At 43.7% G+C, this 26,794-nt stretch overlaps 2 protein-coding genes across 13 annotated transcripts in view; one reads left to right on the top strand and one right to left on the bottom strand.

Moving 5' to 3' along the window:
- DOCK1 (dedicator of cytokinesis 1) overlaps window positions 1-26,794 on the top strand; it is a 556,524-nt gene that overhangs the window by 243,268 nt on the left and 286,462 nt on the right. The window lies entirely within an intron of this gene.
- The window catches only part of INSYN2A (inhibitory synaptic factor 2A), a 60,895-nt gene that overhangs the window by 11,108 nt on the left and 22,993 nt on the right, over window positions 1-26,794 (bottom strand). For all 3 annotated transcript variants that reach the window (XM_055245713.2, XM_063616654.1, XM_063616658.1), the window contains one exon: window positions 7,409-7,480. In XM_055245713.2, coding sequence (XP_055101688.2) covers window positions 7,409-7,480 — 72 coding nt within the window. The remainder of the gene's footprint in view (window positions 1-7,408; window positions 7,481-26,794) is intronic.

The following is a 26,794-nucleotide window of genomic DNA, read 5'->3' as shown; positions in this document are numbered from 1 at the left end:
CGTAAATACTAAGAACAGAGCGCTAAACATTAGGCAAAAGGCGAATTTCCCCCACCTCAGTTCATGCTGCTAAAGAACTTAATATGCACAAGTGGTGGTCATTGAAGCAGGGCTGGAAAGGGCACTTCCATGAAGAGATAATCGCTGAATGACAAAGGCTGCAGAGACTTCACTCCAAGTGGGCTCCGGACAGGCTGGAATTGGCACGGATTCTGCATACAAATGCAATTACCACTCTTAACAATAGGTCTCCATTAGTCAGGAGGCGCCCGGTTCTGCCGGCTGTCTTGATCGTGCACTACCCTGACCAGCTTTCTTTTTGCAATACACTTGGAATCAGTGAAGTGCCAGTGTGCGTGATTTTATCTAGAACTCTTTGCACCCTCTGTTTTGTGGTCTTACCAGTGTTGTAATAAATTACCAAGAATGATGTGAGAAAATGCAACCCATCGCTTTTGTGAATTCTTCATCCAATCTCATAATGTTAGATATTTTCCTCATCTTTCCTGAAATCCTCCAGTCATTTGGGGAAGGAACTTGCCTTCTTTTGGAGCTTCCTACTTGAGAAGCCGTCAAGGATTGTGATGGACTGGGATGTTCTCCAGCCTCTCTAAGGGGGAGTGTTCATGGGTCGCGAGGTTTCCCGTCCATCCTTGGGGGTGCTCTGGCTGTTTCTCCTCCTAGTTCCTGCCAGTTGTTCCTAATGCTCTAGCCTGGAGGGCTCTAGAGAGTCCATCCAAATCCTCCCTAACCTGGCCTCCCTCCATGATTATCTTGTTTTCTTTGGAGTCTGCTTTGCCAGGTCAGGCACCCTGGCTTCCTTCACCTCCTCCTCACCTGCCTTTTACGTCCTTGCACCTGTGGCTCCCGCCTTCAGTACAGAGGGCTCTCTCTCGCCACAGCTCTGTCCTTACCCTCATCCCAGGGTCCCAGGGTAAGGGACATGCATGGAGTTGTCTTCAGCAGCTTCACACTCCTCCCAGTCTCCCAGTGCCTGGTGCAGAGCTTGTCCTTAGGAGGTCCCTTGAAAAACACCTGTTCAATTAATACCCATTAGGACCCCAAATGGAAAGGGCTAAGGCATTTTTATCAAAGTGGTTGTTTAAAATTCCACCTGTCCTTGGCTGGGCACGGTGGCTCATGCCTGTAATCCCAGCACTTTGGGAAGTCGAGGCGGGTGGATCATGAGGTCAGGAGTTTGAGAACAGCCTGGCCAATATGGTGAAACCCTATCTCTACTAAAAATTAGCCAGGAGTGGTGGTGCACACACGTAGTCCCAGCTACTCGAGAGGCTGAGGCAGAAGAATTGCCTCAACCCAGGAGGCAGAGGTTGCAGTGAGCTGAGATTGCACCACTGCACTCCAGCCTGGGCAACAGAGCGACACTCTGTCTCAAAAAAAAAAAAAAAAAAAGAGAGAAATTCCACCTGTCCTTGACCATCACGGATCATATCAAACGGTGAAAGCATGGAGTACACAGCAAGGCGTTTCACAAGCTCCCCCTCTCTGTGGTGTCAGACAAGTGGCACGGAGCCTTATGGCATTCCCATCCAGTCAGGTTCCAAGCCCACTCATTGATCCACTGAAGAATTATTAGTGTCACTTGAGGCCACTTTGTGTGGTGGCTGTGATGATCCAGAAATGAAGCAGGCACAGCGTGCTCTGAGAGGATGTGGTCACTCAGGGGTTGTAACTAATGGTAGGAATTCTGCCACTTTACGAGAAGATTCTAAATTCTGGGAAAGATGCTGTTTAATGAATCTGAGTCAGAATTCATGTTATGTTTTAAATCTTGCTTGCATCTCCAAAAGCCTTTGGAATGCAGTTGGTCCCCGTTATTTTCATGAAAATGCACACATTAGAATTCAGGCCATTTTGTTGCAGTACTATGTTACAAATTAACCATTTCAGCAAAGGAGAGAATGGCTGGTTTGCCGATGACATGTTTCATTGTTCCTTTCTGAAACCACATCCGAACAAAAGGTGAATCATCAGTGGTGTGACTCATCAGATTAGTCTGACAAAAGAATTACCAAAATAGGGCTGGAGAGAAGAAATTTCAACTGCTTATGAGCAAAGATTATATTAGTAATTTATCCACAAAACATTTTCTGAAATAATTACAGCATATTTTGACAAGAAATATGGAAGATAAGCCAGAAGTTTTACTAAAGAAAACGGAAACTGGAATCTCTTTTAATCTTCTTTCATGCTGAGATGGTTTTAATTAGAGTAGCACAATTGGTCTAGATCACAACCGCAGGGATGTCTGTCATCTTAGAAAAAGATGTAGCTGTGTCAACCGTCTCAAAATTTGTCAAAGAGATCACTTTTGGTACTTGGGGTTTCAGTGGTCTAGGAAGAAGCCCATCAATCCTCTGCCGAAGAAGGTTACTCAGCTCTGAGTCAATAGATTTGCCAATAAGGGAGAGGTGTTTTGCAGCTGAGAAATGCCTTGTGACTCTCCACACTTTTACACTTCTGTGCACTGTCTCTTGAAACCCATAGTTCCATCCCTTGCAAAATTGTAAAAAAGCAGCTCCTGGGATTTCAGATCTGGAAGGGACCTTGATGATCCATCCCTTAGTGCAACCCCAGAGGACCTGGAGACTGAACAGACACCCCACCCAAGAGAGAGGGCAGAAGCTCAGCCCTAACCTTGCAGGTACGTGGCAGGCTGTCATGAGCTGATGTTTCTCACCTTTCGCTTGTCATACTGGTGGCTTTCTCCCCCCGAAATTGCATCAAGACCTTTTGTCCTTTTGATGCTTTTCCCTAGTCCTCTATATTTCCGTGACAGAATTATTTTTCATAGAGAAATATGTACCGCCTCCCATGGCAAAGGCACACATTTATTACAGGGCTGTGTTGCTAAAGCCGCAGGCAGCCAGGTCTTGAACACAGTATCCTTTTCATCTCCTTGGGCCAGGCATTACTGGAAACACGATGGATAGCTATGCTGCTCGGAGAGGGTAATTGGGTTTCGAGTGAAAAGCAGTGTTTAAATACAAGACAGGCAGGGTCAAATTCATTGCCCTCCAGGGATTTTGGCCTTCCAGAAAGCAGGGTATGACAAATTACAATGTGTGAACACTGGCAGCTGTGATGGCCCCACGTGTTCTCAAGCCTCTGGGACAACCACAGTCATGTGACATTTTAAGATTTATTTTGAAATTCCTTTAAGCTACCCAATCCCAGGGTGTTCCAGGCATCCCATGGTGCATATGGAGAAGTGGGTTGTAATGGTGGTGTAGGGACTCACAGGAAAGTCCCTGAACTCCCGGATTCAGGCCCTTGCAACTAAGAGCCAGGCTTTGGTCTGACCGCAAGGACTGTAACCTGAGCTACACTTTCCCCTGCTGCTGGAATTGTCTCTCTCCAGATTCGTATGCAGGAATTCAAGGAGGACTTGCCTGTAAGTTTGCGTGTGAGAACAAGACATGGACTTAGATTTGTAAAGCCTTCGAGATTTGGAGACACCCTCTGGCTCACTTGGAGTCTATGCTTCCGAGATGCTGTGGCCACCCATGTACACTGCTACTGAGTCACCTGAATAGGTGATTCCTCCTGCCCAAGGACTCACTGGGTTCTGAACACTTTTCTACCGAAGAAACCTCCATTCTTAAGCTTCTGACATTTGGGGGTTGACTCACAGGACCGAACGCAAGCTGCGAAGTCATCCAGCTCCATCCCCATTGCTCACCCTCCCCTTTCTCTTGGCTCAGTGAGACCCTGAGGGAAGTTACCTCTCGCTGTGTATCAGCAACTCTCAGCCACCACGGCAGAATCAGACAGACCTGAGGCTTCCCAGAGCCAGTCCAAGTATCTGTTCCTCCTAGTATACCAGTGTTTGGTAGTCAGATAGGATTACATAAGCCCTCTTAGCTGATGTGCTAGATTAACCACATGGCCCTGTCCTTTCACGATATAAGTGGTGCACCCATGATGCTGGGACCCTTAACTAACTGGCTTCTCTGTCTTTGTCCTGTGACTCTCTGTCCTTACTTCTCAAGCTTCATGCTTACTGAGAGGATGCTAGATTTGTTCCTGGACCTGTTTATACAATTAGTACCCGCTATTGAAATGATGTGATTATTGAATGTCATGCAGACCAATGAGGCATGAGAAGATAGTCATTGCTGTGGGTTCAATGCTTTGGAAAGAGTGGGGTACCACAAAATACTCAATGAAAAAGTTAGGGACAGGCCAAGTATGGATTTAGAAGGATTCTGATCTCAGATTCTGCCACAGGACTTTGCTCCAGTTTAAAGACAGGAAAATTGGTGTGGCTCATGGCAGATAATTTGGAACTGTCGTGGGGGTGCCACATTCAAGGAAAACGTCTGGGCCTCCCCTCTAAAGGCTGCCCTAACTTGAAATCATTCAAATGTGAGATTTCAATTCATGCGATTCAAATTAAAATAACATGTTAAGTACATGTCAATTTTTTATGATTTCCCCATTGATTGATTTTTCAATTAATGGACCAGAAGTGAGCTTTCACTCCCTTTATCATCTCTTCCTGCAGACCTCAGAAAACTCTTATCCAACATAATAACCACCATAAGAGTAATTGTTAAACTTTAATTATTTCCATTATAACATGATAGGGAATTTAGGAAGCAGCATTTGATGAGCTCTCTATGTTCAACTTGGTAGTCATAGTGCAGTCTTTATTTGAGTACTAGTTCATTTCTTGAGTTTCACACTAGTTTATTTCATTGACAGGACTCAATGAAATAAAAAGACTTTGGGAGGCAGCAGGAGTCCAGCCAAAATATTACTCTGCAGACTGTCCTGGGACCAAAAGCCTTCTAGGGTAACCTCTGTTTGTAGCAGAAGTTTGGCTGTTGTAGGGATGTTTTGTCATTGTGACCACTCCAAAGGGAGTGATTTTAAAAATCAGGAAAGATCTAAAACTCCACTATTCCTCAAACACTACCTCTTCCAGGATGCTTCTCCCATTTATAAGGGGGTGACAGTCGGGTCTGCGGGCTACCAAGGGTCACATCTCTATTCAGTTTCTGAAGATGCCACCAAAATCACCCGTCTGTAAAATCTCATCTGTGGTAAAAGTTCTTGATGAGTAGTCATGCATTTTCCCTGTTCGTGTGAGATAACCAGAGCGATCACAGTGCCTCACCCTCTACCTAGTGAGGCTTCCTAAATCTTAGCAAATTCCTGTGGTGCTTGGTCACTCACAATTCTTGTAGCAAGCGGACCAGTGGCTGATGTATTGGGATTCATGTAGAGTGATGTTTGAGCCAGTTCAAAACAGTGACCACTCGAGTAGTTCCTGAAAAGGCAGATTTCTGTCTTTCAGAGACTTACTCAGTCACTTTTAATACACTTTTTGTAAGAGTGAATTCTGGATTTAGAGCTAAGTTCATTTAAATTATTTCAGTTACGTTAGTGTTCTCATATATATATATTCATATATATATATGAATATATATATGTATATACATATATATGTATATATGTATATATATATGTATATACATATATATATGTATATATATATGTATATACATATATATATGTATATATATATGTATATACATATATATATGTATATATATTTTTTTTTTCCCGATCACCCACAGAATATTAACGTAGGTTTAGGCTGAACAGCTCATTCTCTGAAGCTACCCTGGACGTCTTGACTCACTGTTGCTTGGTTGCGTTAAAGACGGTATGAGCTTTAGCTCCCAAAGTAACAGAAGCTGAACTCTGAGTATATGCCGGGTCATCTACACTCTGCACTTCCTAACGTGCTGATGTTAGTGAAGGGTAATTTTATGTCAGTGTTATAACCCTTCGTTGTTGATTCAAAATTCTCTTTTGCGATGTGAGTGGAGTGAAAAGTTTCCCATTAAGCAAACTTCTCTGATCTGTTGCTATCATTGAGTTTCTAATTTGGAGGAATTGTTGAAGAAAAGACCTGCATGGGTGCCTCATTTTAACCTCCTCATTGGCAATTGCCAAGGACAGTCAGCAGCTTGGCGTGCCATGCCAGGCTGCTGCAGGGGCCCCTCCTCCCTTCCTGCTGCAGGAGGCCTTACCAGTTTGTGTGTGCCTCTTACAGCACTCTAAGGTGGGGATGGTTTCAGTAAGGTGGGCTTTTTCAACCTCAGCACTATTGACATTTGGGACTAGATAGCTCTTGGTTGTGGGGGTTGCCCTGTGCCGGCAGCATGGGATGCCAGCAGCATTCTTGGCCTCTACCTGCTACCTAACCACCAGCAGCTCCTCAGTTGTGGCAGCTGAAAACATCTCCTTCCAGACTTTGCAAATGGCCCATTGGTTGAGAACCTCTGCGGTTAAGGAATGTGCTAATGTGACCGTCGGTGCCCATCTCTACCTGTGGTTTCTTCTGCCTCCTCCCAGACAAGGTCTCCAGGTGACCCAGCTTTGCTTTTGTTTTAAGGAACCTGGGCCCTGTCTGGGATGCTCTGTCTGGATCGGAGGCATGGACGGCCAGATCTAGGCTTTCCCTTAGAAGAGAACTCTGATGGGTCCAAGATTGAGTAGCCTCAAGCCTCTTTGCTCTCCCCATGTCTGTGTTTTTAAGGCAGAGGACAGTAACTTTGAATAACTTTTTAGAGGGTGTTTTGGTTTGATTATTGTTTTTTGATAATTTGGTGGATCACTAAAATTATTCTCCAGTCTAAACTTTAGGAAAAGAACTTATAACATTTCTCACTGCTTTTATATTTTGTTTGTGAAAAATTACATTTGCAAAAAGAAAAGAAAAAAGGATAGCCATCCTTCTGAAGGTTTTGACTATATCTTAAAATCCTAAATTACTGATGAAAGCCAAGCACAGCTTCTTCCTGTTGGGAGTTTCTGCTGTATTCTTGTTGACGTCAGTCATATAAACAAACTTCAAATTAAAACTCACAAGGAACAGCTGTAGGGGCTCTGGAGCGGGGATTCTGCCTCGAGACAGGCAAGCAGCACCATCCTTGAGAGTTCCCAGGAAATAAAATTCCGTATTTGGTGTGAGCAGCCCAGGTCTTTCCATGGTATTCCTAGCACATACAGTGTGGTTTCAAGCCTTTGATCTATACCCTCTGAAGGGCCTATGTTTTACGGCCTTTCCAGAACACACAGCCCAGGGCTCACACCTATCGATTCCAAGGGAGCAAGCCATCAAACTTATACCAATTCTTGAAACCACTAAGATACATTTGCAAGATAAATGGGTTCAAGCTCTCCTACATCCCATGGTTCTATACTTGGGGTGGGGTATTTAGAGGTAGCTTAGAATTACAATCAAGTAAGGTCCTTCACTTTTTGTCTGATAGAATCATCCCAGCATGGCCCCAGATTGTTCTTGCATTTGTGGGTAAACATCATTTGTCACTCATAATAAGAAAGTGGGAAGAGGAGAACGTTAACATACCTATAGATAATACATGCACTGTTCCTGCATGTGTCACAATTAGCTGTGTCTTGCCCCGTCCGATATGAAAGCCTACAAGATAAGAACAGGAGAGCATTACAAGCGGTGGCTGGGGGTCACTGGCTTTATAGAGCAGATGCCTCAAATCAGATGCCTTCCCAATGCCAAGCTCATCATGGTCATGGAAATTGATTAATGCGTGTTTCCCCGTTTGCTCCTGTCTCTGCTTTCGTTGTACAAAACCAATGCAACACCTACAGCTAAGATGATATTTAAATTAAATTTAGAAGTGAACATAAGCTCCTGGATGAAGTAAATAATATGATTTTGTTATAAGCACAGGGAATGTGGGATGTTTCAATGCAGATTTATGGTGTTTTAAAGACACTTTGAGGAAAAACCAACCACGGATACATATGCTGACTCCATGGCTTATGTTTGCTCTACCCCGGCCGTCCTGCTAGAACCAGGACTGGCAAAGTGCAGCCTGCAGGCCAAATCCCTCCGGGGCCTGGTTTTGTCCAGCAAACTAAGAATGGATTTTACATTTTTAAGCGCTTGAAAAAAAAAATTGAAAGCATATAATATTTGTGACACATGGAAATGATCTGAAATTCAAATTTCAGTGTCCATGAATAACGTTTTTACTTTTGACAATAAAATGGTGAAAATTTTTATGAAAAGACCTATTTCTAGTATCCTCAATTTTGCCCCTTGGTCTGCAAATCCCTGAACATTTACTCTCTGGCTCTTTAAAGAAAAAAATGCCAAGCCTTATGTTAGAATGTCTTACTGCCATTGCCATAACTTCTGAGTTACTTTCCCTGGCTTTATTCTCTGGTGAGTTCTGTCAGACCGCCAAGGCCAGGCAGATTTTGGCCTTTGTAGGGGAGGTTGCTAATTCTCCCCCCTAATTAAAAAATTAATAATAATAACCTTGGGGTTTTTCTGTAGTATGTTGTTGAAGGTTGTATAAACATAAAGCATTGATGATGAGAATTTTCTGGACCGGGCTGGAGTTGCCTTGGCTATTTCTTGGTCCAGCCACCCAGGAACAGTTGGGGAGTGTTTTGTGCTTTCACAGTTCCTCCTATTTCATCCAGCCTTTCCTCTCTGACATTTTTAACATGCAGATGTGTATTTTCTGAATATTATTTTGTGTCCAGGCACAGACATGATAACCGGAATGTTAAATTTGTGGCAGGAGGAAAGCTCCCATCTGAATTGGCTTATAAACACTTTGGGGGCAAATTTCCATATACAGAGCTACTCACCAGAGTAACAGTGTGCACAGAAGGTCTTCTGTCAACACTGCTAGTCAGTATTTTTTATCCCCTTTGCTATGTAAACTTCTCTGCATCATGGGTTTTAAATTGAAAATAACTTTTGTTTTCCTCATTATATTTTCTGTTACATCAACATTTGACAAAAGGATTGTCTGCTACATGCTGGGATTGTCTGAGTGCGCTTACAAAACTCAGACATGACCTCGCAGTTCTGTGCAGTTTGTTGATCAAGTGACCATATTCTGCTCCAAAGTGTTGCCAAGCACTTTCTGTGATTCATCATATTTCAACTGGAATTGGAATTACAGTATGGCTGTCTCTATCGTCTTTCCATCATCACCTCCCACATTGGGCGCCTTTGGAATCCCACATCAGGCCATTCCATTCTCCCATTGGCTTTGTCAGGAGAGAGGGGGATGAACAGCCTGTGCCTTATCCCCTCCCCTTGTTCCTCACCAGACACGGTGATTTTTCAGTCCTTACCCCTTTCCTCCTCATGGCAAGCCCCAAGAATGCATTCCTCCTGCACCTTCCCACCTGGCTCCAGATTTGTCCACCCTATGCCAAGGCTCTTCCACATCATGACATCACCCTTTTCCCTTCTCTCTTGCCCTATATAGACTTAGAGCCTTTCTCCATCAGCTAATTCTTCTGGAGCTTGGCTCTAAGCTCAGTGCTGACCAAGGTCATTTTGCACAGTGAAGTCGGTGCCGTCCTTGAGCTCAGGTGCTGGCAATGGCACGGTCCACGCCGAATGTGTTGTTAAACCGTTGGCTTGGGTTGCAGATGAGGTACTGCTCTACTGTTGTGTTGTGCTAGTGGGTATAAGCCAGCAGTCAGGAGAAAGAGTACCTAGTACTTGTCTGTATGTGCTAGTCATGTCCAAATTTTAGGTTCTTACAGTGGGCAAAACCAGGGGTATTTAGTTTTCTGAAGGCTCTCTTTTTGTGCTCACAGGAAAGTGTGAATTCTAAGCTTATAGAACCTTCCTGCCCTAAACCTCAGGGCAAATCTCTATCAAGCCTCATCAACATCAACACTCGTTCCTTGCCCAGTGTCCAAGTTTCCCAGTGCCTCACTTGCATTAGAGCCCTGAGCCTTCTAATTATGCTAGCCTCACTTACAGAGGAGCATACAGTCACACTCAGGTCCAGGATCTCATTATTCTTAGACCCCAGGCTTCTGATGCTCCCCGTCACCTCGTTTGTGCTCTGGGGCTGGTGTTCTGCACCACACGTAATTGGCAGCTTGGGATAGGCAATGAACCTGACAGTGAGAGGACAAAGGCTTCAGGCACCTGAAATGTACAAGAGGAATCTTCCAGGACCTTGGAGTTCTTCAGTAAGAAATTGCTTTTCTGAATCTTTTCTTTTCTTTCTTTTCTTTTTTTGAGACTGAGTTTCACTCTTGTTGCCCAAGCTGGAGTGCAATGGGCACAATCTGGGCTCACCACAACCTCCGCCTCCTGGGTTCAAGCGATTCTCCTGCCTCAGCCTACAGAGTAGCTGGGATTACAGGCATACGCCACCATGTCCGGCTAATTTTGTATTTTTAGTAGAGACGAGGTTTCTCCATGTTGGTCAGGCTGGTCTTGAACTCCCAACCTCAAGTGATCTTCCTGCCTCGGCCTCCCAAAGTGCTGGGATTACAGACGTGCGCCACCGTGCCTGGCCCGAGAAATTGCTCTTCTAAAGCCCTTCCTGAAAAGACTTTACTGCAATCACTTTGTAGAAAGCACATATTCCTCCATTACAGTCAGTAAGCAAATAGTTATTAAGTACATACTAAGTGTCAAACATTTTTCTGGCTCTACAGGAGACATTTGTGAATGAGATGGAGTCCTTGTCCTCACAAAGCTCACAGTGGCGCGGGAGTGGCAGAAGGGCAACATGAATGCATAAATGAGCGAACGGTTAATTTTTGATACTGCTGAGTGTTAAGGAAGTGTTGTGAAGCAGTATTTTGGCCTAGAATGAACTCTAAGGAGGTGACATTTTTAGTGAGACCCGGATGATAATGAAAAAGCAGTCAGTCCTCTGTTGATCCAGGGTTGGGTGTTGCAAACACAAAGACCATCACGTGTTAACATCCTGCAGTGGGAATGATGTTCCTCTGTTTGCAAGTCAGAAAAAAAGGCCAGTGCTGCTGGAATAGATGCAGCAGGTGAGAGTGGGGAGAGATGAGGACATGTGTATAAAATGAGAGGCCCTTTGGGCATTATTTTAAATTGAATGGGAAGCCACTATAGAGTTTTTCTTATAGGTGGTTGAATGACATGGAAACACTTCCTGACTTTTACTGTCAATCCTCTCCTTCTATAACATCATTTTAACTCAATTTCCTTTCACTTGCTTCTTTTATTTACAACCAAGCCCAATTCACCAATTCCTGAGAAAATGGCATGGTTTGGCTGACGTTTGTTGGTAAGAAGCAAAGGAGTCATTGTGTTTTCTTTGTATGGAGATATATCTGTGGTCATTCTTTTTTCAGCTAGTTTAAAACAGTGGGTGGTCTGTCAGTTTCTACATATATGTATGTTTCTCCCATGTGTGAGAATTATTTTTAGGACTTCATTACCATGAAGGTGAGGTTTTGTTTTAGTTTTGTTTAGGATCTTCCTTTTGTTTAAAGGAATCAATTGTTTGGAGTCCATGAATGTCAGCAGGAGATTAATTTGTGAATAAAATTTAAAGTGTTGACCTTGTCATGTGGTTAATTCACAGGCGGCTGCCAGCAGCTGATGTCAATCAGGGTATGCCTGCTAAAATTTTATTAAGCACGAGAGTGTTCTCAATAGAGGGCTTAAAACTATGTAATCCATTGTGCTTATTGCTTTGATAATCCATCTAATTGTCCTTGAAGCTTCCAAGCTGTAGGGTTTGGCTTCACTGATAATTTTATGGTCACATTAATAATTGGGCTGCAGCATCTGAATATGTTCTCCAAATAGAGATGAAACAGATAAGTTATTTCTACAGGACAGGGAACACAGAGTGCTGTGATGGAATTTCCCTATTTTTTCCTTCTCAACTTGGAAACACATCAGAAAACAGTACTTTGAATGATTCTCTATAACCATTGCCATAAGGAAGAACAATCTAAAAACTTTAAACTGCCAGAGCAGATGCTTCTCCAGTGACAGTAGGGCTGGAGATCTTTTGTACATTAGAAGTTTAGAGAGGAGAAGGCTTAGGTTATTGATGTAAAACCTGCAGTAGAAGAACATTTGGATCACAAATTATAAATTTTCTGTCTTGCAGAAATTGCTACCTTTGTAAAGCACTCTTCCCTTTTGCTTTGAGGAGCCTGTATTATACACAGGCTTGTAACTCCATGTGTGATACAATACCTGGTACCTTCTGAGCGTTCAGTTAATGTTAATGTAGCCAAGTCATAGGTCCATATTTATATTTTCATAAGTCTGGAATAACACATTTATCTATTTAACGAATTCCAACTGAGTGTAGAAAAAAATCCTGACAAGTATAAATTGTGAAAAGTTCTAGTCTTCATTTTTCTCCCCATATGAACTCCTTTGGGTGCTAATGATAAGCATGTCCATTGTAAATATGGATTTTGTGGCATTCACTATTTATTGTCCCATGGCAGTTAGTTGTATTCTGTTAACAATGCATATAGCTTGGAAAACATCGCATTCAGCACCAGATACAGTGTTAAAAGTCCAAGGTGCTCTCTTTTTTTGGTGCTTTTGTTTACTGTTCTGTTGACCCTCTAGCCTCCCATCCTTCTAGAACTGGGTTTTATCCCGGGGCCAGTTTGGGGACCCTGGACCTCTCCTTGCTTGACGCCTTTTGAACACTCCTTGGTCAAGGTAGGCTTGCCTGTTAGAGGAGCCTGGACATGAATTGTTAATAGGGAAGCTAAGAACATAGACTGTGCAACAGTGCATGAAAGAGAAGGTGACGCGCTGTTAAAAACAGAAGGGATCTGGACAAGCCAATTTTACAAGGTGGTTTTAGTGGAGTCCAGTTTTTGAGTCATTTATACTTCTGTTTCGTAGTGAACCACCTTTCTTCACAGGACTTTGGTCTACTTTAAGGAAAGTAAAATAAACTTGGCTTACAGACACAGTGTGGAGCTCTAGACGGGGCACACTCCTTTAAAGGAAACCTCAGGGCTACCTCTCTGTAATGGCCTGGACCTCTCAGGTTTAGCTCAGCATGCAGTTCCCCAGTTTCTCTAGCTACCTTATACCTTTATAATAGTCGGCTCTAATTCTTCATTTGTTACTATCAGCAATTCCCAAATGTACAAATACATATATATACTTGTATACTTACAAGTATATAACATACCTGAATTTTTTTGTGTGTAAATACACACACATACATACCTTTGTAAATTTATTTTAAAAAGTGGTGACAATTTGGGGCATGCAAGTCTTCAGTTAATCCTTTTTGGACCAATAGCAAAAGAGGGAATATATGCACCTTTGTATATTTATTTTAAAAACTGGTGACAATTTGGGGTATACGTGTTTTCAGTTATTCCTTTTACGGACCATTAGCAAAAGAGGGCATCACGGGTAGACATTTGAAAAGAAAGAAGAGCAGGCCCATGGCAGAGCTGGTGCTGCCGTTTTTGTGATACCGCTGCAGGAATGATAAAGGAGGAGCGGTGGCTGCCGGCCTCAGCCTGAGAGCCGTACCATGGCCACATCCTGGGCGGCAGGGACTCCAAGGAGCAGGGCACGGGAGGGCTGGACGGCATCTGCTCTTTCATGCTGGCACCTCAGGGAGATCTAAGTCAGCAGGATCCTGGGTGTTAGGAAAGGGTGTTGAGAAATGTCAGAGAAAGGTCACTGCAAGCTTTCTTCCCAGCCACATATCCAAGCCCTGCTCAGTGTCTCCGAGACCTTGAAGATGGGCCTGAGAGGCAGGACTAACAGCTCTGAGGCAATCATAACAAAACGTGGATTGTTTGGTTAAAAGGTCAGGAAAGAAAAAAAAAAGTCTCTCACTGTGCTGTCATTAGAAGCAAAGACCAAGAAAGTGACAAGCATCTCCTAGAGGAATGGTTAGCAAGTGGAAACTAATTTTACAGTACCTAATAGTAATTGCAGTACTAGTATTGGGTTATTGGATTGATGTAAATGTGCTGTTTTTACTGCCATAGTCCCACAACACTGTTTCCTTCCTAAGATTTAAATTCTCAATGGAAAGTTCTCTTCTCACATTCCTGGGTGACTGGATGGGGCATTCGTGTGTGCCTGGTCTGGTTGCAGAGTTCAGCAGTGTGCTGTGGGCCCCTCCCTGGAAGATGTGTTCGGTACACAGTGCAGGGGAGGGCAAGTGACCCAGTTGTTGATTTGCTGCTCTTTTAAATGGCTTGTTAATTTCCAGCAAGCTCAGAGCTTCTAGCATGTCAGGGAACACCACGTTGGACAATGCTGAAATCAAGGCATGACCTTCTAAGTGTGGTCTTCAAAACGTTCATTACATAGAGTATGGCAATTGTCACACTGAATCAATTCAGAGGCTGTATCCTAAGTTTACCTGTATGGACCTTAGCTAGAGATGGTGGTTGTTGCAGAAATAAAAAAAGGCATGGTCTCTGCTCTCAAAGAAAATTGTTTTTGCCGTTAATTTATTCTCTTAAGTTTGATCTCTCTTGTTCCTTCAGTTTTGTTACTGAATGCAACAACTGTTTTTTTCTTCTGCATTCTTACCCAAGTTTGTGCAATAGCTGTCTCTTCTTGATAACTAAGCCATCATTTATGTCAGCATCTTGAAGGGCTTTTTCACTTAATAGTCTCAAAGTGACATTAATTAGAGGCATAAAATGATACCACCACTATTGCTGGGAGAAATTAAGTTTCAAAAAGTAGTAAAGGCACTGTTTTCAGTGATTCCCTCCTATGTTTGAGAGCCACTCTGAGCAGTAGATTTGGCTTGTTTCTGAATCTAAGGTCTCACCAGGAGTTTGCCAGATGATGCCTTGGACATGTACTTATTTCAGATGTCAGCTCTTTACAGCTAAAGTGGATTTAGACTTCACCATATACTCATGGAAACGCAAGTACATTGTCATAGCATTTGAGCTGATAAATGCTAGAGTTTGAGGGAACAGCCAATTTATGGTTGCTAAAAGAATATGAAGTCGATTTTCTTAACCAACTCCCAAGATCACCCCTTCACCAGTCAAAGGTGGTACTGGCTTTGGTGATGGTTTGTCTGTTCCCTTTTTCCCAGTAGCTGATAGAAACCATCTGTCAGCCAGCACCCTATTTGCTAAAGTTAGGCTGAGCAGTTCTGAGATCCTTGCTGGCCTTGGATCTCCAAGCAGACAAAGTAAGTTGTTAGTGGTAAAAGCTGAAGTTGCAATTTGAAGAGCACACATTCACAGTGACCCTCCATACTGGCAAGGCTGTTGACGCCTCTCCAGCCGCCCAGCTGCCACCTTTTGAGAGCTCTGCCACAGCAGCTCCATCAGCTGTTCTTTACGGACCCTTTGGCTGGCTCTCCCCCACTCTCCTCACCTCTGCTCGATTTCCTCTGCCAGAACACCTGTCTTGCCATGTTGTCATGGCAGGCTAATCTTTCTTTGTTCGCCCAACAAATGAGTATCTGCCATGCCAGTTACAGAGGAGATGGCAAGAAAGGTCTGTGGATACATGAAATGATGAATGAAGGAGCAAATGAAAAATGTAATTGAGAAGGTATCTTTGTCTCAGGTATATGGGGGTTGGATTGACCCCTGTTCCAGAGAAACTTAGCAGCTTTTTCCTGACAGTTAACTAAAACTCTGGAAAACTGTCTCCCATGTTTTCTGCTCAGGACGTTGATGATGGGACAGCAGTGTCTGTGGTAGGGTTACTTTAATATAACCACCACTCATGGGTTTCGAGAACGTTAATGCGATTTGATACTGTATGATTAGTTTCTCTTTTCTCCAGCTCTTTCGCCTGTAGATGTATGTCAGGTGGTAAAGCTGATCCCATTAACTCTCAGTATTCTCCGTTTGTCTAGAATGTCTTTCTGGGGAAGGGCAAATACTTCTTTTTTAGACACCCATGCAAATCTCCCTGAATATGAACATGTGTGTTCTGTAGTGTTTCTTGTATACAGTTGTGTCCCAATTGATTACTCTACGGGAGATCTATTTTTGTCATTCCATGTGAGAACTTGGAAGTAATATATCTCTAAGAACATGATAGTTAGATCTGATAGCATTCTAATGCTGAAGCACCATATAGATTAAAGGATTTTGAAGGCTACCCTGGCAACCTCAACACAAATTACTTAGCAATGATGTTTGGAGCACAGCTCATTCAGAAGTTGAGGTGGGTCTGTCTTCATCCCATTTCTCTTTACCTTACTTTTTTTCCGTGGTAGGGCAAAGTTCTCAGAATCACACACATCCCATTCCCCTAAAGCCAGGAATCGAGATGTTAAACCCTGAAAGAATCACTTGTACATGTAAACTCCATGTGGTCTCATTTAACCTGTGAGGATAATTTTCAACAAGCCTAGTTATTTCTACTTAGTGTTCTAATCATAGACCTTAACGGACTTTGCTACAAATGAGCCGACATAACGAACCGGCCTCCCCAGGCCTGCCAGTCACAGTTCATCAGGTGCTTGCTGTGCATCAGCTCTGTGCATGGCCTGTGCTGGGGAACAGTTGCTTGAAAGAATAAAACACAGGTCTCGCCCCAAGACACTTAAAATCCAGAAGACATCTGTTTCCAAAATGAAGGAATTGTTGATGTGTTCAGAGTCACATAACTCTGAACAGTAGCACTCCTTCCATAGGACTGTTCTAACCCACATGCAAAGCCCCATCCTTGGTCCTGGCCCGGCTTCTCTCTTCCCTCCCAGGCAGTGCAGCACATCCGCAGCGCAGCACATCCGCAGCGCAGCACATCCACAGCGCAGCACTCCCAGCACCTTGTTTGTGGCTCTCTTGCAGACCATGCCACCGTGGAATCTGATGATCAGATGCACTTTCTCTGTCCTGTGGTACTGGGCATTTTGCTGGCTGGGAACCTGTCTTTATTCCTCTTCACAGTCCTAGCTGATAGCTTGGTGACTTCTGCAGATCGGGGCTTGAGGTGTATCAGCAATGCCTCGTCCTTTCATGCCCAGTGAAAGTCAGTTTCCTTCCCACCTCTCCCTCCCTCCCTGCTTGAGACTTCTCCACCACGGAGTATAGCATGAGCTGTAGCTATTTTGCTTTCCTCTCCCTCCATGAGAAGGTCAACACAATGTGGGCAGAGGTTTTTGTCTGTTCCCTGGCAGGCGAACTTTCAGTGCCCACCTCAGGGCCAGAAGTAGAGCAGATGACCAAGAAATATTTTTTGAATAATGCTTGAGTGAATGAATGAGGAATCTGTGTGAGTGCCCTTTTGGGTGAACTGATAACGTACCCTTTTGCTTCTGAAAAGAAAAATAGGACTCTCACAATTTTGTGATGCATGTGTCTAAATAGTATTCATATTAGCCCATTTTAAATTTCCTCAAACAAGTAGAAAAAAGGTCAGTCGTCTTCTGCTTCCGACACTCAGTTTAGAAAATAAATAGCTTGGTGTTGCACCTAAAGCAGGCCCACTTCCGTGTCCGGAAAAAGGCTTTTTTTTTTTTTTTTGCCCTGAAGCAATCCTGGTGGATGTGTTCCAGGAAGAAACACCCTTAATGAACTCAGTGGCTTTCTTTCGATGGTGTGGACAAATTAACTTTTATTGGCCTCCCAGCTCCCCAGATGTGGTGACACTATAATTCTAGGGAGGCTCTGGCTGTTAGGGAAGCTTTTAATGCTTGTTTTCATTATCAGGAATTAAAGGGTAACAATACTGGTGGATTGTGGCAAAGCATCACAGTTAGCAGGGAGATTCCAACCTACGTGGCGTCGCGCCGCATCCCAGAGGACGCAGGGGTCAGCCGGGCTCCCTCTCCTCTCTCTCTCCCTCGGCCCTTTGTCTCTCCTGTCATTTGCCTCCTTGCTTTTTTTGTTTGTTTGTTTGTTTGTTTTTGAGACAGAGTCCTGCTCTGTCGCCCAGGCTGGAGCACAATGGCGCAATCTGGGCTCACTGCAAACTCTGCCTCCCAGGTTCAAGTGATTCTCCTTCTTCAGCCTCCCAAGCAGCTGAGATTACAAGTGCCTGCCACCACATCCCACTAATTTTTGTATTTTTAGTAGACATGGGGTTTCACCGTGTTGGCCAGGCTGGTCTCAAACTCCTGACCTTAGGTGATCCACCTGCCTCGGCCTCCCAGAGTATTGGGATTACAGGCGTGAGCCACCGCGCCCAGCCCTGCCTCCTTGTTTTTGTCGCTCCTCTCTGTAGCCTTGTCCCAGCAACTTGTATGCTTCCTTTTTCACAGAGCCATCATGCATGAAGAAAATGGAATGCATCAGTATTTTATAGACATTATTATTGTCAAATACATGCAGATTTGGACAGGGACAAATACAGAGATGAACACTATTATTAAGGCAGGACTTTTTTTTTTTTTTTAGCTTTAGTGCCTTTTAATCATATTTTCATAATATAAAATCATAACATAAATATCAGGAAATTTATGTAATTTAGTAATTATTATTTTGTGTGTGGACTGCCTGGCTATATTATAAACAGGGCAAAGCTTACATTTTCCTTCCTTCATTCATGCAGTCAGGGAAATACTAAGTTGCAAAATGATGACAACGATACAAACAAGTCATTGGCCCAGAAGGCACCAGGAGCAGCTATTAATAAGGAAAACAACTTTTTCCAGCTGAGGCCGAGTTGATTAACTTATTTTCCTGGAGGAGAGATAAAGCTTAAGCTATAATTTATTGAAAATTAATGAAAATGAATTTTGGTGGCACTGGCTATCAAACTAGAATGAAAATAAGAATGTGAGTATACTGCGTTAAACCAAGTGTTCCTTCAGGACTCCCATATTGCTTCAGCTCTTGTACTGTCACAGAGGTTCGAATTTGAAAGCATTAATGTTGTCTTTTTGCCAGTGGTTCTGATGGTAAACATCCAGAGTGTTTTATCTTTAATTTCTTTTGATGTGTGTTTTTAGATCAAGCTTAGTTAGCAATTTTTAATGAGAACTTATACGTCTTGGAGCTTTAGTGCTTTGTTTCAAAAGCCTGACCTTGCATTTGCTTTTTAAACAAATGTTTCAGAGCTCTTGTTGCCAAAGACTAAAATCTTTAAATTTTGGTGTGATCATTTATAAAGTTCTTGATGTCCAGTTATGAGACTTTTCTAGGGGTATAGCCTAGTTCTGTAACCAATGAGATACTGACAGAGAAAACCACTACCTTTTTGGTTAAAGGATGCTCATTTTTAGATCATTTTTTTCCCCCAGGATCTCAATTTTCATGAATGTTCTTTCCAGCCTATCTTTAAGGTTTAGTTTTATATTGCATTGCAAACAATGCAGTATCAAATGTTTGTTGTTCACATGGATGTGGACAACAATACGAGGAAGGAAGAGCCAGACACACATGTGACGGTCCTCTGAAGGACCACTGATATTACAGATGGCCAAATGAACTGGCTTCCCAGGCAGCTTCCTCAAGGAGAGACGTTGCATCCTGGCACCCAGATCCCTGGACTTAAAGATCAATGGCCTTGATTTGTCTGAAATTACCTCACAGAGAGGATTCCTGTTAATGATTACAGATCCTTCCCAATACACTTTATTTATGGGACTCCCTCAATGGGGGGCGGGGGGGCTCTGCTGTCTCTAGCACCGGAAAGATGCTTTCTCCAGAAGATGAATTGGCATGAACCCTACCAGGCCTGGGAGGGTAGGAGCTTCTGTAGCCTTTTCAAGTAAAAGGAAAAACCCAGACTTGCATTAGCAAAAAAATTTAAAAATTTAAAAAATGCCTGCATTTTCTTATTTATTTATTTATTTTCTGAGACGGAGTCTCACTCTGTAGCCCAGGCTGGAGTGCAGGGGCGCGATCTCGGCTCACTGCAAGCTCCGCCTCCCGGGCTCATGCCATTCTCCTGTCTTAGCCTCCCAAGTAGCTGGGACTACAGGTGCCCACCACCAAGCCTGGCTAATTTTTTGTATTTTTAGTAGAGACAGGGTTTCACCATGTTAGCCAGGATGGTCTCGACCTCCTGATCTCGTGATCCGCCCGCCTCGGCCTCCCAAAGTGCTGGGATTACAGGCGTGAGCCACCACGCCCGGCCCCAAAAATGCCTGCATTTTCATTAGTTCATGTTAGGTCCCCATTTTCAGGGGAGAGAGAAGATGAGTGGGCCGGTCTGACAGCCCAGATGTGAATTCTGGCATTAACATGTCTCACCAGCTTTTTGACCTTGGAGAAGGTACTGAGCGTATCCAAGCTCTAGCTTCCTCATGGAGAGCATTCCCACCTTGGATTGTTACTTTAAGGATTAAAGAAGATAATACCAAGTGGCTGGCACATTGCAGGTGCCCAAAATAGGTGACCTCTGTAGGTCCTCTGTATGGGGATTCTCATTTCACTAGAACTCTCCCTCAGCTCCATTGGGAAATAGAGCTCAAACCATTTTTGCATAGCTTAGCAGGAATTGCATGGAGTTTTTAAAATTATTTGAAAATTAGAACTTGCATTTCATTTTTTTTTTTAAATCCAAATTCTGGAACACAAATCTATAAATTCCATAAACGTTCATGCCATGCATTGAATTGCTCATTTTATCTGCAAATGGGCTGTCTGGATTGCCTAGTGGCTCGGTGGCTAGGCTTTTATTCACCTAGCATCTTAAAAGGCTGAGGAGGTATTTGAAATCTATTTTGGCATTCTGCACAGGAAGATTATTTAAATTACATTTTCAAGTATGTGTGATACCTACATGAAGCCCAAAGCAAGAATTTGAAATGTGTTTTATATTCTTACAAATATGTTTTGCTTTATTTTTCATATTAGAGATGGAAAGCCTTATTTTTTAAGAACTTAAAAGTAGTGTTTACAAAGTTATATAAATATAAGCTGTAAAAAAGGCTTGCTGTGACCCTGTGAATTAAATGAAGAAAATGATAGAATATGAAATGTGCTTCCCATTTCAAAATCTCAAAGAAATGATAATTTATATTTGGGGTTTCGAACTTGAATATTCTATTGCAAATAAATAAAAGCCAGTAGTTTCAACAGAAAAAGAAAAGAAAATGGCTTCCCTGAAAACAATTCAAAGGATTGCAACCTTGCAGGACAGAGACCAACTCTAGCATTTGTAGTACTGGGAGAGATAAGGAATTGATGAAGTGTCCAGAGGAAAAAAGGAAACAGAACAGTGGGATCATTGCACACTTTTATTGATGGAGATCTGCAGCGAGGTTCCCTCCCTCCCCTAAACTTTTATGAGTATTATAAGGCAGTGGCTGAAATTATGATGTTCTCAGACATCTCTATAGAATATATTCTTGGAGCAGAAAGGAACCTCTGGGGCCTCTCCTCTCATTTGGACCATCTTCCTTTCATATCAAAAAATGTAGCTCAGAGGCTAGGCCAGGATGAACTAGAACAAAATCCAGGTCTCCTGACTCTACATCAGCTCCCCTGCCTGTGACACCAAATGAACTGGTCCTGTCCTTTTCTCTGGAAACCACCAAGACAAAGCTTGATGTCTCCATTTAGCGATCCTCACCACCACCCGCATCCCCAAAATACACCACCCTGTAAAATAATGCAAGAAAATCTCTTCCTGTGTTCAAGCTCCTCCCCTGGCTTCACCTGCCTGAATCTTAGCACTTGGAAGGTTGCTTCCCAGTAGCAAAGTAACCTTGAAGGGAGCAACTTACTGAGTGCAAACATAGTCTGAGGCCTGAGATCCTCTTTGTCCATAATTCATTTCACCTCCAAGAGAAGCCCAGGAGGCAGGTATTCTCAGCTGTCTGTTACAGAGAAAAGCTGAGGTCCAGAGGGGTTAATAAGCCTGCATACGCAGGTCAGGAGAGGGAAGGTCAGCATCTCAGGACCTGCAGAGTGGAGAGCCTGGTCACCCTACCCTACCCCTCTCCTGAATCTCACTCTGGAAAAATGGAAGAACTAAGTGCATGGGAGGCTGACCTCAGCCAGCTGGCTAGAATGATTTAAAATTTTAGTTTTGGGTTATGATAAATGTGGAGAGAGACATCGAAACTGATTTATCAAGAATATTAGAAAATGAAGTGCTGACATTTCCATGCCATTCAAATAGGGAGTGCTAAGGCACAGGAGAGCATTTGGCAGCAACAACCTTTTTGCTTCTGATCTCGGCTCAGCGCTGCTTTCTCTCTGCTGCTCACAATGCCCTGCTTTTCTGTGATGCATCTGGCCAGAGCCAGGGAACATGGCACTCAGTATTCCAGAGAAGAGCCACAAGATCGTTTTCAGGACTGCAGAGGCTGTTGAGAGATCGTCTAATGTCACCCACCTCCTCTCCTCAAAATTCGGCCATTCCCAGCTAACCAGGTGGAAGACTTTGATCTCTATTAAGTGGGTAGGTTTTGGCAAGAACAACCTAATCATCCTGCTAGAGAGTGCACAGCCAAATTGGGATGGGATCGCCTCACTGTGCCCAGCTTTCCCCTTGGCTCTTGGAGGGGGGAACCTGGGAAGCTAGGAAATCAGACTCTAAGCCCACACCTTCGTGATTCCTCAGCGTTTACGCACAGCTGCTGCAGCGGTGCATAATTTTCCATGTGGGTTCTTTTGCTCTGTAACTTAAATAGTCCCCTTATGCTTCCTCTGTAATTGTGATGCAGTATTTATTCTGTTTGGGCATTGGTAATTAGAGCAAATTCAGAGATTTCTTATCCCCTGACAGGTCTCTCTGAAGAATGCCTGATTCTGAGTGATTTGTCAATATGAGGACATAAGATACAGCAAGTATACCATTTCTACCCATCTAGCATCAATATCTAGGTTACTGCAAGTCACATCACACAAACATGTTCTGTGATGGCTTTTTATTCCTGCTGCCGGGAGAATGAGACCTTTTTCATGTTTCCAAGAGATGCTGTCATATACATTATACATACATATTAGGTATATGTGTATCATACACACACAAAGTTCCAAAGCAGGACCCCAGGTTATATGGGCTGATGAACAATTAAGCGTATATTTGAACAACCTGAATGCTGATGAACTGTGAACCCCTCAAAGGCTGGGCCCGAATTCCTTTGACTCTCACATCCCCTCATTGCCTGGCACAGTGTCCATCACTTCAGTAATGTTTGGCAGAAACCTTCTAAATGTGTGAATGAATGATAGGCATGTGTGCCTGGCAGTCACACACCTTGGACTGCCTGCACCCATATTCTGGCCTGAACATTTTTAGCTGTATGAATGTGGTCACTGTATTTACAAACCATATAATAGGAGTCCATAAACTATGGCCTGTGGCCCCAATCTGGCTACCACCTGTTTTTGTAAATAAAGTTTTATTAGAACACAAGTATGCCCATTCGTACAGATTGTCTGTGGGTGCTTTCAGGATACAATGGCAGAGTTGAATCATTGTGACATAGACTGGCTCCCAATATGTATTTACTATTTGGCCCTTTGCAGAAAAGTTTGCTGACCTCTGCCATGTAGGAGCTGACCCTGAGTCCCTGCAATAAACACAGTTGTCCATGAAACTAAGTCCTTACCTCTTAAGTATGTGTATGTGCACATGACCTTTCATTACTTGTTGGCTATTCATTTTTGTTGGTAAAGTTGAGCAAACCTTGATACAGGGTACCACACTTTGTCTGTATTAACTCATTCCATCCCTCAGATCTTTCTTCCTCTCTCCCTTGTCTTCAACACCACTGTGACCGGCACCCTTACAGAGCCCCTGAACTCAGGGGGTTCCTTTAGCTTCTTTTCTTACCACTGTGTGCCCGAGACTTGGGAGAGCTGGCCTCACACCACCAGGAAACCACCCTTTCTCAATGAGGATGAACAGGACCCCTGCTGACAGGGAACTGCCCCTATGATGGGAACTGCCCCCCCGATGGCAGGTGGTAAATGACTGGGTTTGCCACCCTTCCTGCAAGGTACTAGACTCTTTGGGTTGGTGTGTTACTTAGGATTTTCTTTTTTTAATCATACTCTTGCCTTTGCTCTGAATTGGTAAAGTCACAAAGCCCGAAGCCTCAGGGTCTCATCACTACCTGCTGGTCATGTTTAAGGCCTGGGTCCTTTTGCTCTCTCCCCCTACCCCAAGCTTGCAGGTAACACCCATCAAATGCTGAGGGAGGCCTGGCCCTTAGAACAATCTGTTTCACTCTGGGTGGTGACAGATCCTGATCATGTGCTTGATATCCTCAAGTAAAGCTTCTCATGATCATTTCTGGTCTTCTCCAAATAGCAGAGTATCATTAGGCTGTCACCAGCCAATGGACACTTCAAGACACTAAATGTTTGGGGTAGGAAATCTAAGAGGCAAAGAGCGCTGCTGGGGTTGCCACACTGTAGTTGCTGGTGAGTTTACCCAACAAGCCACCAAGACCTACACCCCATTGGTCTGAGGATCTCCTGCCCAGGAATCCCATAGCTGCTACAGGGAATTAGCACTGTTCTAATAATCGATTGGGTTTTTTAAATCCACTGTCCCATTTGCCTTGTTCTTAGCCTTCAATGACTCCCATTAGTGACTTATTTAGGTAGCCTGTGTGACCCTGAACTTCTCCGGAAGACACAAGCATAATACTGAGAGCTCTGAAATAAGCAGGATAATTCTTGGCATTCATGCAAGCCCGCACGGCATAAAGCAGAGTGATTTTAGTGAATTGCCCCAGTGTTTTACAAGGGACTAAAAGGCATGATTTTGCATACTTTTTGCACATCTAACCTACTTGCAGAATTCATCCCACTGAAATGCTCGTAACAGGATATGTCCTTTATTCAGCACCAACTGTGTGCTGGTTATGGGTGGGAGCTTTGTAGATACCGTATTTCAGTGTCTACCACCCCTAGTTGATTTCAGACAAAACTGAAGCTCACAGAGGTTAACCTGTCTCAGCCATAAACATTCTCTGCCTAAGCCGTTTGGAAATCTACATAAGCAAATGAAAATAATGAAGGAGAGTCTCTTATGAAAAATAATTTGGAAGCTACTGAAAGCGGTTGTAGCCAGTGACACAGAAATTCCTGCACAGGTTAAGAACTACAGGGAAGCACTTGCCTGACAAACTCAATAGTGAAGAGAAATCCTGTTAAAGAGATTTTACAATAAACATGTTCTAAGAAACATACATTGCCCAGGGCCATCAGCAGGATTCAAAGAGTACTGGCTTCCCAAGGAGCAGGCCTGTGGCCCCTTTGGGCCAGGTCAAACCTGAAGTACAGTGTGAAAATGTGGGGGCAAGATTTGTCACTTGCATTCAAAGTCATGGGCTCTGAGGTGCCTGCCCTCACTAGGACTCTTCTGAATGCAGATGAAATTCTGTTGGAAGCCCTTGTATGCTTTATTGGGGTGGCAAGTGGGGAGAGGAACTGACTTTCCCCAGCTTCAGGAGTGTTCTCCAGCTCCTGATTTATAGGCTTTATTTTCCAAGAAAAGTTCCATTGGTTTTTATTTTTATTTTTTTGAGATGGAGTCTTGCTCTGTTGCCCAGGCTGGAGTGCAGTGGCGTGATCTTGGCCCACTGCAACCTCCACCTCCCGGGTTCAAGCAATTCTTCTGCCTCAGCCTCTGGAGTAGCTGGGATTATAGGTGCCTGCCACCACGCCCGACTAATGTTTGTATTTTTTAGTAGAGACGGGGTTTCACCATGTTGGCCAGGCTGGTCTCAAACTCCTGACCTCAAGTGATCCACTCGCCTTGGCCTCCCAAAGTGCTGGGATTACAGGCATGAGCCACTATGCCTGGCCTCCATTGATATTTTAACTTGGTCATTCAGTTCATTGTCCTATCATATAATAACTATGTATCAGTGTACACAAAGCAGAGTGCATTTTCCTGTTTTCTTTTTGGTTTTGTTTTTTTTAAACCGTGAGATACAACTAAAATACCTACTTCCCAGTTCAGATCTGGTACATAAAGTACGCCCTGTGAATTCCTCATTCTAAAGTCCTAGAATTTGCCCTTCAAGGGATTGGTTGGGTGCTCAGTGGAGCAGAGTGTTACATTTTTAGGATTTCATGAGATTGAAATTGGCCACGGTAGCAGTATTTACACCATGGAAATCAGCAGATGCTACTTCCCTTCCCTCCAGAGCCTGTTGTTCCAGATGTCCCAGCCCAGTGCTGGCTGCCACTGCTCACAGCTGTCACTCCTGGGACTCTGTGCTGTACCCAGGGTCTGGGAAGGGATGGAAAATGAGCTTGCGTCTTATCTGCCCGTCTCTGAGGCTGCAGTCCTCTCCTATGTTCTGACATGGAGAAGACGGGTGGGAAATTTGAATTTCAGCCAAATTAACGACCTTGGGGCATTGGGCAAGAGGGGGCCCCGTAAGGTGGCCTTGAATTTTGGAACCACTTGATTCTTTGTTATCTGAGTCCAGAGGGCTCTGAGAGAGAGGAGGAAGTGAATGTTCCCAGGAACACAACAGAGACCTGCCTTTCTACCTTCCACCGTGAGCTTGTGCTGGCAGCAACTGAACTAGGATTGATTTTAAAGTAAAACCATCCTTTGTCTTGATTTAAGGTGCCCAAGTCCTGAGATGCTTAAGAACCAGGCACTGTGCCATGTTCTGGGATACCGGAGTGAAGGACATTTCGTGATGATGGAAATGTTCTGTAGCTGCACTGTCTTATGTATGTGGCTGTTGAGCATTTGAAGTGTGACTGCTGTGACTGTGAATTTTCAATTGTCATTGAGTTTGAATTTCAATAGCCACGTGCAGCTAGTGGTCACTGTATTGGACAGAGCAGCTCCAGAGTTTCCGGGACAGTCTTGTGTGGCAGCCTGTGTGCCGGGCATGTAGGGGATGCATTCGTCACATTGGACGCTCACAAGACCACTAAGTCCTCCCCAGACCCCTGCTCCGGCATTGCTGGCCAGCAAGATCAACACTCATGCCACTAGTGGACATCTACCCATTCAGACACACCTGCCACTAGGCTGAACACATTGGAAGGTCACCCCATGTCATTCCATCCCCTGTCTGCAGGACAGTGATCTCAACTTACAGGTGAAGAAAGAAGGCACAGAGACATACAGCCCTTG

Source organism: Symphalangus syndactylus, chromosome 2, assembly GCF_028878055.3.
Source record: "Symphalangus syndactylus isolate Jambi chromosome 2, NHGRI_mSymSyn1-v2.1_pri, whole genome shotgun sequence".
Taxonomy (NCBI): Eukaryota; Metazoa; Chordata; class Mammalia; order Primates; family Hylobatidae; genus Symphalangus; species Symphalangus syndactylus.
This window is presented reverse-complemented; position numbering and strand designations above follow the sequence as displayed.